At 41.9% G+C, this 13,292-nt stretch overlaps 1 protein-coding gene across 4 annotated transcripts in view; it reads left to right on the forward strand.

The window, feature by feature from the left end:
* Window positions 1-13,292, forward strand: part of ino80 (INO80 complex ATPase subunit) — a 44,873-nt gene that overhangs the window by 7,268 nt on the left and 24,313 nt on the right. For all 4 annotated transcript variants that reach the window (XM_035995342.1, XM_035995345.1, XM_035995343.1 and 1 more), the window contains exons 14-27: window positions 306-386; window positions 821-916; window positions 1,733-1,792; window positions 2,827-2,969; window positions 3,652-3,736; window positions 4,230-4,347; window positions 4,549-4,634; window positions 6,119-6,286; window positions 6,648-6,781; window positions 7,697-7,764; window positions 7,943-8,036; window positions 8,180-8,396; window positions 11,008-11,148; window positions 11,871-12,096. In XM_035995342.1, the coding sequence (XP_035851235.1) occupies window positions 306-386; window positions 821-916; window positions 1,733-1,792; window positions 2,827-2,969; window positions 3,652-3,736; window positions 4,230-4,347; window positions 4,549-4,634; window positions 6,119-6,286; window positions 6,648-6,781; window positions 7,697-7,764; window positions 7,943-8,036; window positions 8,180-8,396; window positions 11,008-11,148; window positions 11,871-12,096 (1,717 nt within the window). The remainder of the gene's footprint in view (window positions 1-305; window positions 387-820; window positions 917-1,732; window positions 1,793-2,826; window positions 2,970-3,651; window positions 3,737-4,229; window positions 4,348-4,548; window positions 4,635-6,118; window positions 6,287-6,647; window positions 6,782-7,696; window positions 7,765-7,942; window positions 8,037-8,179; window positions 8,397-11,007; window positions 11,149-11,870; window positions 12,097-13,292) is intronic.

Genomic DNA, 13,292 nt, shown 5'->3' on the forward strand with positions numbered 1-13,292 from the left:
CTAAAAGAGCTCAGTGGTAATGCTTTCGTAAGGGTATACTTATAATACGGCATTAGAATAACCTGTAATTGAATTGTGAAACCACCTACATAATAAATCAGTTGCAGTGTCCTCTTTGGCCAGCAGATGTTGTGAATGGATGCTTTAGTTTATGAATCAATTAAAACTTTTTTTTCTTCTTTTTTTTTACAGTCTCTGATGTTTTTTTTTGGCATTCACATGATTCCTTATTATGATGTGCTTATTTATACACATTGAATGACATTGAATGATTTATTTTCTCCTTTGTTTTCCTCTCTCTGCAGGGAATCAATGGAATCCTGGCAGATGAGATGGGGCTGGGGAAGACAGTCCAGAGTATCGCCCTGTTGGCACACTTAGCAGAGGTGAGCCAGAGTACCAGGCCAAAGGCTTTCATTCATCACACACTTCCAAAAAACTTTGTGGAATATTCAATTGTCTCGGCTGTTTTTATAGACTTATGAAAACATCTAACATCCAGCTATTTTGTGCACCTGCATCCTTTAAAGAGTCCCTGGTTACTGGCTGTGCATTTCACTCAATGACTCACATTTCTTTATATCATTGTTGTGGAACAGCTGATTTGCCACCTCTTTAGATCGTTAAGTTTCAGAGCACCAAAAGCAGAAAAAGTGGAATTTAGGGGAAATGTGTGCTTTTCAGAGTCGAGCTATCGTTGACAGGAAGATGCACGCCGTGTTCCTCCAGGGCTTCCTGTTATCGGGTGCTCGCTCACACATAAAAAACACCACCTGTTGGGGTGGCTGACGACGTATTCTCTTTTCTTGTTCCTGCACAGAGAGACAACATCTGGGGTCCGTTCCTGATCATCTCTCCTGCATCCACACTCAACAACTGGCATCAGGAGTTCACCCGCTTTGTGCCCAAATTCAAGGTGAGAATCCTTGATGCTGCTGAGTGAGCGCGGCAGCGGAAAACCTGCAAAAAACAACAACAACATGTCTGCAGGAATCTTGGCTTCCTTATTTCTCTCCCTATTTTAGTGGTTTTCACTCCTCTAATGAACCCGGTGCTGCATTGCTCTTGTTAAAAAGTCTGTCAACATCAACGACATCTGAGAACTGACGAGGATAAAGGACTCAAAGCTGCAAGCATGTCTAGAACTATCCATCAGGGGGCAGTGTTGTACCAAAACATTGGTAGCATTGCCTATGTTAGGACTCCAAAGCTGTTAACATTTTGACTGTTGAGAGGCCGCACTTGTAAAAACTTTTTGCACGTCTTAACAGGCCTTTGACAGGCTGTGAATGAATGAATATGTCGGCTATGCTTACACACACACACACGCACACGCACACGCACAGTTTGAAAATAAATCAATTCCAGTCTGTTTTGCTAATGAGGTGTGAAAAGACCCTATTACACCATTTGAAGATAAGCTTCCTGAAAACTCAAAGCAAGACTGACTAAAAACAATGGAATGCCAGTGTGCGTTGAGTGATGTAATGATGGTTAAATCTTTTCACATCACATTTTATTATCAACTCAACAACAGAAGCTGTGATTCATACATGTTGCTATGCCTAAATGTTTCCCTTGGGAACATCAGCGTAGCTCTGTTTTCATTACATTGCTCCATGTAAAAGTAAGCGTTTAGGAAAAGCTCAGTTTGGATATAGGTTGGGTGAGTTTCTTGACAGAGCTGAGTCATTGTTTGTTCTTGTTTTAACCTCACTGATTTGTCCGTTAGGTGTTGCCATACTGGGGGAATCCACACGATCGCAAGGTGATTCGGAAATTTTGGAGCCAGGTAAGGAAGAGAAGACAATGCTGATGATTATGAACACCCAGGACCAGATGTACTAACGCTTTTGCGCCCACTTCAGGTGTATTTGTTTCGCAACGTGCGCGTAACAGCATGGCGAGGTATGTACAAACGGGCCGCACTGAGGTAAAAGGGCAGACTGCCTGTCGCGGGACAGAGCAGCAAATTGCGCTTTTCCGTGTCATGCATATATTTTCGCGGGAGGGTCAAGGGGAAAGTGGGAGTTTCCCATAAAGAGATGGGAGGGGAAGCGTAAAGTGTGCCTAATTATGTATTCCGCGGTACAAAAAACGGCCATGAAAGTGCGCCTCTATTTTGCGGTGAAAATTCTCCGCCTCTTAAAAGCAGATGTAAACCTGGAAGCAGGTTTCCTCGCATATGCCTCCTGGTGAAATGGCAGCAGTAATCCAAGCAAGACGAAGATATAGGACAAGGAGACGAGCTGAAAAGGTTTTTGCCACAAGGCTCACACTTTTTCAGTTGAGTGAACACTAAATCATTAAGCGTTACAGATTAAGCAGCCATGCAATATTACCGTTACTGGAAGAAATCAAAGATGACATTGAATCTCCGACTCAGCGTTCACATTCCATTCCAGCAGTTGTTAAACTCCTCGTTACATTACAAATATTGGCATCAGGATCATTTCAAAGAGTCATAGCATCAGCAGTGGGAATATCGCAGTCTGCACTCAGCCGTATCATAGCACCAGTACTTAACGCTTTGCTACAGCACAATTTACGGTATAGTGGGCGGAGAAAGGCGCTGATTACCCGAGGAACTGCAGGTTTGGTAAATACAACGTAAGCTGAAGTATCACAGCGTGCGCTTTCTGCAGGTTGGCCATGGCGCTGATAACGCTACATTCACAAATGTACGTACATCTGGCCCCCAGTGTTGTGAAGATACGATACTAATGAAATGCTTTGTTGTACTGTTGGCTCAATAAATCATATTCTTGTTTTCTTCTTCTAGTCTATAACTCTGTCTGTATCTATGTTTTGTCTATGTTTGAATAGAAAACCCTTTACACGCAAAATGCACCGTTCCATGTGGTGATCACAAGCTACCAGCTGGTGGTCCAGGACGTCAAGTACTTTCAGAGGGTCAAGTGGCAGTACATGGTTCTGGATGAGGCCCAGGCACTGAAGAGCAGCACCAGGTAAAAGATGAACATGCTTGCTGTATCATCATTGAACACATGGCATGTGTTGATACCCAATACTTGATTTATTATAGTTGATCATTTCAATGATTGGGTTTAGAGGACCATACTGGTGTTTCAGCACACTCACATAAATAGAGTCAAATATACATTTAAAATATGTTTTCCAAAGTTTCTCACAGCTTTCAGCTGAAAGTTGCATTTTTTACCTTTCCCTGATTCAACCGCTAGTTTCAGCAGATTGACTTATTTTTGTACAGCTTTACTAACTACACAAAAAACTAAGTGATATATAATATAATGGTGAGTTTCAAGTCTCTGCGAGTTGATTTTTATTCAGTGCTAACATGGGTTCCTTTAATTAGGTTTGACGTGCAATTTGTAATACACTGGCCTCAACATGCAGAGCTGCGAAATGGTTCTTTTAAAAACGTTTAGAAAATCAACGAAAAGTCTGAAAACCTGTGTAAAAATGTAGTTGTTCATCTGTACAACTACATAAAGTATGCATCATTTCATGGCTACTATTGGACACTGGCCAAAATCTACAAACCTAGTCACAAAATGTTTTGAAAAAGTTTAAATCTTGAAATGAGAAACATACAGTCGCATACAAATGGTGTCCCACAGTTTTGAGTAATTGGTGTGATTACAGTACTGTTTCCCTCTGTGTTTTCAGTGTTCGGTGGAAAATCCTTCTGCAGTTCCAGTGTCGAAACAGACTGCTGCTCACCGGGACGCCCATCCAGAACACGATGGCTGAGGTGTGTGTGTGTGTGTGTGTGTGTGTGTGTGTGTGTGTGTGTGTGTGTGTGTGTGTGTGTGTGTGTGTGTGTGTGTGTGTGTGTGTGTGTGTGTGTGTGTGTGTGTGTGTGTGTGTGTGTGTGTGTGTGTGTGTGTGTGTTTGTTTTACTATATTCGTGGGGCCCAAAAACCGGGGAATACAGTATACATGTGGGGTCTGCACAGCCTTGTGGGCCCAAAATGCTGGACCCCACAAGGTTAAAGGGCTGTTTGAGGGTTAAGACTTGGTTTTAGAATTAGGATTAGAATTAGGTTATGGTTAGGATGAGGGTAAGGGTTAAGGTTAGGCATTTAGTTGTGATGGTTAAGGTTAGGGTAAGGGGCTAAGGAATGCATTATGTCAATGACGGGTCCCCACAAAGATATTGAAACGTGTGTGTGTGTGTGTGTTTATGCGAGTCGGTGTGAGCAAGACAGAGGTGTTGACGGCTGTGTGTTATTACTGTCTCTCAGCTGTGGGCCCTGTTGCACTTCATCATGCCTACATTGTTCGATTCCCATGAAGAGTTTAACGAGTGGTTCTCCAAGGACATCGAGAGCCACGCTGAAAACAAGTCTGCCATTGACGAGAGTGAGTACAAACTCTTGGCTCTGAGAAACATTTTTCCTCGTTTGTTTTTCCTATTTTCCGGCTACCGACACAAGATATTTTTCAGCTGATTTGTACGGATATTCTGTTGTTTGTGTGCCCACATTGAACTTTTATCTTTGTTCAGTGTTGCGTGTGATATGTTCTGTAGCTAAACACGATTGTGTGATGTTTGTGTTCCAGACCAACTTTCCAGACTGCACATGATCCTCAAGCCTTTCATGCTGCGCAGAATCAAGAAGGATGTGGAAAACGAGCTCTCGGACAAGGTAGATGAGCCAACTTTCTTCTCTGTGTTTACTGAACCAAGCCTTTTGTCCAGAGCTGCGCATTTATTTGGACAATTGGACATTAATGCAATAGCAAGTCTCAGTTTTTAAATGACAAAAACTGTATTTACCATATTTTGAGGGAAAGGTTTTCCACACGGTGTAATCTAAAACGGATTCAGGTTTTCCATGAAGATTCTGGCGTATGATTGGACAAGATGATATAATATTATATTCTGTCAATACTATGTAGCCCCTACTTCTTTCCTCTCCTGATTAAACCTGCCCTCTTCCTCCATCCGACTCCTCGTACACCTCATTGACACAGAAACGTGTTGTAATAAGCTTGTGCTGGCAGATCCTCTTGACAGATGTTGGACTCGGAGTCTTTTGCTGTAACACAAGACACATACTCACTCACACGCTGCGGGAGTCTCGATACACGGTGTCAGAAGAATGGCAGAGTTCACCGCTCCCCCGCATCGGCCTTTTTCGCTTTCCTTCGCACCCGCATGCAGTCCTGCCAGCCCACTTCCTTTTATTCTCCACTTGTTGCTTTCTCCCGCTTTGTCAGCACTCTGAAGCCAGTAGTAACCGGCGAAGTTCCCTCGTGGTTCATGGCTGGGATTTTACAGTTTGTTGATGTTCAATTTCATTGCTTTCATCAAAGCGTGACACTAGATAAAACCAGAGATTTGTGTTTGTGAGAATACTGTGTCTTCAGTGGAGGGATAACAAAGCAGTAACGCTGAATCATTTGTCTTCACTGTTGCCTCATGTTATATATGTAGCCAAGCATTACTTTGTAAATCAATCTTTTTACTAACCAGGTCCAAAGAACAACATTTTTCATTCACTGTTGTCCAGGGCTGGGCAATATATCGATATTATATCGACATCGATATATGAGGCTAGCAATCGTCTCAGATTTTGGACATTGTAATATGACACAAGTGGTGTCTTTTCCTGGTTTTAAAGGCTGCATTACAGTAAAGTGATGTCATTTTCTGGACTTATCGGACTTACTAGCTGTTTAATTATTTGCCTTTCACTACTTAGTCATTGTATCCACATTATTGGTGATTATTTATCAAAACTCTCATTGTGTTAATATTTTGTGAAAGCACCAATAGTCAACCCTACAATATTGCCGCAATATCGACATCAATGTATTTGGTTAAAAAACATCGTATATCGTATTATATTATATACTGTTGTCATGTTACACACCCTTCCTTTTTGTTTCATTTCATCCTAAAATAATTCCGTCCTCAATCCTAAAGACCGAAACTAAACAATAAAAAAACAAAACAGAGACAGTTTACAGTGTCATTGGCCCAATAAAATCATTTATTTTATCATTCAGTTTTGAAGAAATGAATCATCAGCAAGGTAGTAGTAATGATGGTGCTTTAGTAGCACAGTTTTAATAGCTTAGTCTGTGTTTTTTTTGTTTGTTTTTTTTACACACTCTCCGTCTCCAGATTGAGATCCTGACCTACTGCCAGCTGACGTCCCGGCAGAGGTTGCTCTACCAGGCTCTGAGGAACAAGATCTCCATCGAGGATCTGCTGCAGTCGTCCATGGGCACGGCCCAGCAGTCCCACAGCACCACCTCCTCCCTCATGAACCTGGTCATGCAGTTCAGGAAGGTACGAGCTGCGGCCTGGCCTTTTTTGGCTTCCAGGGCAGAAATAGAATAAAGCACAACTAGATGATCACGGCTATAAAGAGTATGGGTTGTTTTGTCAGACGCAGCAGTCCCGATGATTAATGGCTGTTATTAATCCTAATAATTTGAGGCTCTTTTTAAAGTATCATTTTATCAAAACTCTGATTATTTTTTTTGTACAGCAGATTTCCGAAGGATGTTCCAAAAGTAATAATAGAGTTACATTTTATGAGTGGGAATACCATTTAAGATGTACAACTAAACAATGAATTGGCAGTCTTTGAGTAGTGCTGGTGCCTTTTATTTTCTTTTCTAAATACACTGTGTCTGCTTGTGTTTAGGTGTGTAACCACCCTGACTTGTTTGAGCGCCAGGAGACGCGCTCTCCTTTCCACATGTCCCTTAAGCCCTACATCATGTCTAAGTTCCTCCACCGGCATGGCCTCATCCACGCACACAACCAGGCCAAAAACAAGTAAGTTCTTCCACACAGATACACTTCTGACAAGTACAGTGCCGCTCATGAGTTTAGGAACCCATGCTAAAGTTGACTAAAAATTGATCTTAATGCCTGATAAAGTTCCCTTGGCCTTTGGAATTAAAATAGCCCCACATCATCACATACCCTTCACCATACCTAGAGATTGGCATGGTTTTATTTCAGTTAGCCTAATAGTTGGTTTGATTTGCATTGAGAAATGATTTTATGGAAAGTACCCCATGCCAATCTCTAGGTATGGTGAAGGGTATGTGATGATGTGGGGCTATTTTAATTCCAAAGGCCAAGGGAACTTTATCAGGATGCATAGTATCCTGGATCCATGAAATAACTTTAAAAATAAACATCTGCCTGCCTCTATGGGAGTTTAACATAGGGGTGTACTTACTTATGCACCCTGTATATTAAGGAAGAACATTTATTTATTTACGATACATTATTCATTCACAAAGAAAATTGGTGTTCTCAAAGGTTGGCTTTTTCCTATTTTTTTAAATTAAGGCGTTAAGATCAATTTCCAAAAGATGATTTTTTTATTCCTCTTTTTAGTCAACTTTAGAATGGGTGTCCTAAACTTATGAGCAGCACTGTATGCTCGAAATCCAATGAAAACAGGTCTATCCAAGTTTCTACAAGCATTGTTTTTAATAGGGTTAGGTTTACATTTTAAATTGCTGTGTTAAACACTGTTGAATATTTACTTTTTCTGGGCAAATCTTTGTTCTTGTGCACATTTGCTGATTCAAGCTATTATCCCGATTAAAGCTATTCATACTCGGAGAAGTAGGTTGTGGGTCGGACTGGAATTTAATAATCGCAGGACAATTCAGTCTCTTTTGCTTGTACTCACGTTTAGTGCTGTAACTCTGTCTGTCTCTACTTCCTCCTCAGATTACTTCAAGTGCTGTTGTCTCCCTTCTCTCCAAATCACATCCAGCAGTCTCTTTTTCACAGAAAAGGTGAGAACCAGGAGTTTCAAACCTCAGCTTCACCCCAGTTCCTCTCTTCTCCTCCTCCTCTGATGTTTCCGTCATTCCTTCCTATTCTCCCTGTTTGTTATTTCCACATTTGTCCTTATTGTGTTTCTTTGCTTAGTTTTCATATTCTTCGTTCTATTTTCTGTTTTTACCTCTCCAGGTGATGACAAAGGAAGCTGTTTCTCCTTCCTGCGCTTCATCGACGTGTCACCGGCTGAGATGTCCAATCTCATGCTGCAAGGCACCTTAGTAAGGTGGGCTTGAAGCTTTGAGTTTCATTCATTCATGTTAAATAATAAAATAGCGGCCAACTTTACACAACAGTTATGGTTATAGCAGAATTATTTAAAGTATTTCTATCTTTTCCTCTCCTGCCTCCTGCTATTTTCTTTCACAGATGGTTAGCCCTTTTTCTGTCCCTCAAAGCTGCATATCGGCTCCACCATCAGCGCCTGTTTGGTCTTGAAGAAGAGGGTCAGGAGGAAGCCAGACACTCGCGGGGGGAGAGCGGGAGGTTACAGCCCAGGAGTAAGTGTCTGTCTCGCAGTGACCTAATTCTGTGGCCGAACAGACCCACCAGTTTCCTGAACACGAACACCAGCCCCGTTCTACAGGTGAGAAACATACAACACACACGCACACTCTAAAATCATACTAAAATCTATGTACAAAAACCCCTGAGTAGCCATCTGCAGTGCATGTGGGTGTATGACAGACAGGAGAAACCCAGCAGTAAGGCACGTGCTGCTGATGATGCTAAAATCTTTCCGCCAGAGCATCAGTCAGTGTTTGGCCACACAGCTTGCTCTCTGCCCCAGGCTTCTTCTCCCTCCTCTGGGCTCCAGTGTGGAACACAATCCCTTTGTAGCCCCGTGATCCAGTAACACTGTCCTCTCCCTCTCTCTGTATGTCTCCAGGATCTGTGCAGTCCAGCATCTCTCTGTACTACTACTGTCAGACGTGTAGAAAAAAGGACTTAAAAAAAAAATAGGACTAAAGGCCAATCTACACCAATAGAAACATTTTTAGTTTGTCTTCCAGAGCAGATGTGCATCTATTTCTGCAAAAATGTAACATCAATGGGGAAGCCCTTCTGTTTTTGACACTATTTTAGTCTATATGTTATATACACATTAGAGCCCAATAAACAGCTATTTAAATCCTATTTTGGTGTGATATGGAAACTGTTTTGCTGACTGCTGTTTTTTCAGCACCAGAGGCTACACTGCTTACAGGGAAGCTGGTTCTGAGGACACTGATGGTCGTAACAGAGGTTGGAGTTGATGTGGATTTGGTACATGGTAGATCTTAAATGGCACCAATGTGTTGCTGCTGGTTTATGGGAGATTTGGAAACAAGTTGCATATTGTTCCATCAAACTATTCTTGTAGCTTAGCAGTCTGTAATGTTTGTCAGTTCAGTATCTCAGAGGATAAATGTAGCAAACCACAGTTGGTTTCAACTGCACTCAAATGCTTTCATATGTGTTGGATTCTGCAGAAGGAGAACCTCAGGGTTACATTGAGACAGCCCATATTTCCTCCAATTTTTTTTTTTATTATTTGGCAAGTTGGAAACCTAATCGTTGGTGAGGAAGAGACAGTACAAAGCATAGATGCCAATTCAAATATACAGACCGCCTCAAAGAAATGTGAACAGCTGCAGATCCACTGCAAAGCCACTGTGTTTTAGTCATTGTTCTTAGCTTAAACAGTTACCCAATTGGCAGATGTGTATCACGTTACCATCCTCCACCAATTTTCACTTAACTTGTTGGGTGGAAACTACTCAGGAGAAAATGCTGTCGGGGTAATTCCATCCACCTCATCCTCTCTTGGCCTTGACACACTGAGTCAGGCAGCTGCCGAGCGTCTTAGGTTCCAAACCCCGAGCGGCTTAAGGAATGAAAGAGCAGAAAAATATAAGAAGTTCAAATATGAGAAGAACCGAGAAAACTTACAGACACCTGGAGAGCTAATACTGTATGACCATGCTGACCCCAGACTCCCACCTAAGCTTCTAAAAAATGACTCACCCCCGCAGTTTACTTCTTTCAACTCCTCATTTTTCTTTTTGAAGCTGCGTGTAGCTGGCATCTTCTCTCTGCTTGGCTCATCTCTCTCTGGCTGTGGACTCGACAGTGTTCTTACCACTGCTTTCAGCTGTCCTGCTGCTACCGTTGAGGGATTCAATACATGTTTTACTTGTATAGCTTTTGAGGCTTCAATATCATGTCATACAATATGTATTGAATGTGTGTCTCACTTTTATCTCTGTTACCACTTTTGAACTGGCAACATGCAGTAGTTTCTAAACGTTATGTCTTGTCTGAATTATGAAGAATTTATTCATGAAAATCAATTTTCTTCTCTCACAGAGAGCTCTAACATCTTCCTATTTGTTTACAGTGTTAAACACTTTAATACTCTTAACCTATTGGCTACACATTGGCTTCAGAAACCAGTATCTGCTCTGGTGCATGCTGCAATACACATATTTTGACCTATCAAATCCAATAAGGCAGAGAAAAGAATTCTTACTAACCCATGGAGATGACCTGATATCATTTGATAAACTGCCATTAGGTGGCACTGTGTATCCACCATTTTTTGTGGCGTCACACAGTAACATACGCATAACTCTTGCGTTACATATATGAATTATTCATTCATGTCTTTGCTCTAAATCTATGTATAATGTATGTCTTCCCCAAAAGTTCTTTGCAGAAAAGATGACATGATCCGGCGTGCTGTTTATCCTGTGACAACTGAAATCATATAAGCTGCATAATCATAGATTTGACATAACATTTGAAGCATTTAGCTCACATTTTAAAAAACATGTCAGGCTTGTACCCAATAAAATTCAAATATGCTGTTAGAGTAGTCTAAAAAAAACAAAAACATGAGCGCTGCACTCAGTAACCTCTATCAGTTTATTATTTGTAGCACCTCTTTTTTTCTTTTGCCCACTTTGCCACAAATCAAAGCAGGAATCCGTTCAGCAGGAGCTGCAACATCAGTTGTGATGTTTTTTGAAATGACTAGCAATTTCATACAGTGTGTGTGTGTGTGTGTGTGTGTGTGTGTGTGTGTGTGTGTGTGTGTGTGTGTGTGTGTGTGTGTGTGTGTGTGTGTGTGTGTGTGTGTGCGTGCGTGCGTGCGTGCGTGCGTGCGTGCGTGCGTGCGTGCGTGCGTGCGTGCGTGTGTGTGTGTGTGTTTTCAGGACCTGGTGTTCACAGCCTTAAGACCAGGCATGATGGGACACACAGACGTGATGATCTACAGTCGAAACTCTGCCACCTCCACGCTGCGACCCTGCCAACCTACACTGCCACCCAAGTTCCTGCTAGCCGCCACACCCAGGGTATGTGTGTTGTGTGTGTGTGTGCACACGTATATCTGTGTGTGTGTGTGTGTGTGTGCTGACCCGTTTAAGACAGACAACCATTTGGGTGGTCGTGGAAAGGGAAGAGGGAAACGCTGTGCACATTGCCTTTTGTAGGCTTTCAACAATGAGAAAGTCTTATCTGTGAAATGTGTGTGTGTGTGTGTGTGTGTGTGTGTGTGTGTGTGTGGTTGGGGTGTGGGGGTGTCCACTGTGGCTTCCAGCTGCATATAAAACAAACAGAGCCTCTAAAAAAAGGGCTTCTTGCTTAGGTTGTTCACCATTGGTTAAGCTTCTGCTTGACCCTCTCCTACACATACACACACACACACACCCACACACACACACACACACACACACACACACACACACACACACACACACACAAAACCTGCTGATTCAGTGTTTTTTTCTCTATCTCTAGTGTAGGTCTCTTGGTGGTACATTTCTTAACGTTTTTTAATAAATAGTTTAATAAAAAAAAAAAAAAAAAATCATCACATCATGCAGACAAAAGCAAATGTTTTGAATAACATGTATTGTAATAAAATGTATTGCTTAGTAAAAGTAATAGCACACGTTGTATGTCAACCTATTTGTAACACGTGTATTATTATAAAATCGTCCTTCTTTCACCACACAATACGTTCTTTTGTTATAAAATAAAGAAAAAACCTTATCTTTTCTTTTTGGTTTCCTAGGTGACAGCAGTTCCGATGGAGCGCTATTGTAACGACCGCAGTGCAGAGTACGAGTGGCGGGTGACACGCAGTGGAGGGGGCACAGTCTTTAAACAGTGTTTCCTCTACGGCTCCCCCGAACTTGCCTCAGACTGGCGTGTGAGGGCCAATGCCTTTCACCCACAATGCCATGGGGGTGTGATGGCCCTCTACCCGCGACATGGATGGTCCTTCATTCGGATACCTGGTAAGGACTTTGTGTTTGTGTGTTATGTCATGTTGCTGCTATACTTTGTACTTGGGTTTGTGCCATGTCTTTATTGGACAGGTGTGCAGCTCTGCTGTAGCTCACACTGGCTAACTTGAGGCTATGTAGCTAAAGGGTAACACATAAATGAGCATCTACTAGTGAATAAATATTAGTAAATGACTATCTATTAGTAAATACACTGTTACTCCACAGCAGCAGCCTGCATTGCCATGGAAAAAAGACAGCTTGTTTCAAAAATACAGATGATGCTGTCCAGAAAAAAGTGTTTTGTAAGCTCATAACTTCAGCAATAACAATCTGATCAGTTACCCGTTATCAAAAATGTATTCATGAAATTTTTTTTTTTTTTTCTCACAGAGAGCTCTAACATGCTCCTATTTGTTCAAAGTGGTAGACGATTTAATACTAATAACCTATTGTGGCTACACACTGGCTTCAGAAAACCAGTACCCATAGTTACTACCTTCATTTGTTTGAGTCATATTTTAACTGACAAGTTTATCAAATTGTGGATATTGGATGGATATTTTCTGAGTGAAGGGTGAAATAGGGGCCCGTGGGAGAATCGACAGAGGCCAGTCCAGGGTCAGTGGGGCAGATCACTCTCCTCTGTCTGTCTGTCAGGCAGCCAATCCCTCACAATCTAATGGAACTGCTGAGATAAAGGGCTTCTGCAGAAGTTCCCTCGCATATACACATACCAGCGATTTCCAATTAAGGTTTGAATAAAGGGTTGTGTGTGTACGTGTGCTTACACGTGTGTTATCTGAAGAGAGCTTGAGTTAAGGGTCAGCTGGGGCAGAGTGGGAGCTGATACGTTGCCAGGGTTCAGATGACTGATGGATGTCCCGGGTGAGAGAGGCCATTACAGTTTTACAGAGAACACTTCCCTTCTCACTGACCTGCTCAGCCCCTCTACGTCTGATAAACTGTCTCCGTCATGGATTATGATGACTGCTCTCTTTTTTTGTTTTTGTGAGGCAACAAAAGTTCCTGGCACAGAAAATGGATGTGTGTCTTTTTTTATACTTGTTCGATAAGCCTGCAATGCAGTTATCGTGTGGGGTTTGGTACTTTAAGACACAACAGTCCCTAAACGTGATATAAAATCCTATTGACACTCTCTCACAGATTGCAGTGTTGTAAAGCTTAATTTTTTTTCTTTTCTTCTA

The sequence above is a fragment of the Sander lucioperca genome, chromosome 19 (assembly GCF_008315115.2).
Source record: "Sander lucioperca isolate FBNREF2018 chromosome 19, SLUC_FBN_1.2, whole genome shotgun sequence".
NCBI lineage: Eukaryota > Metazoa > Chordata > Actinopteri > Perciformes > Percidae > Sander > Sander lucioperca.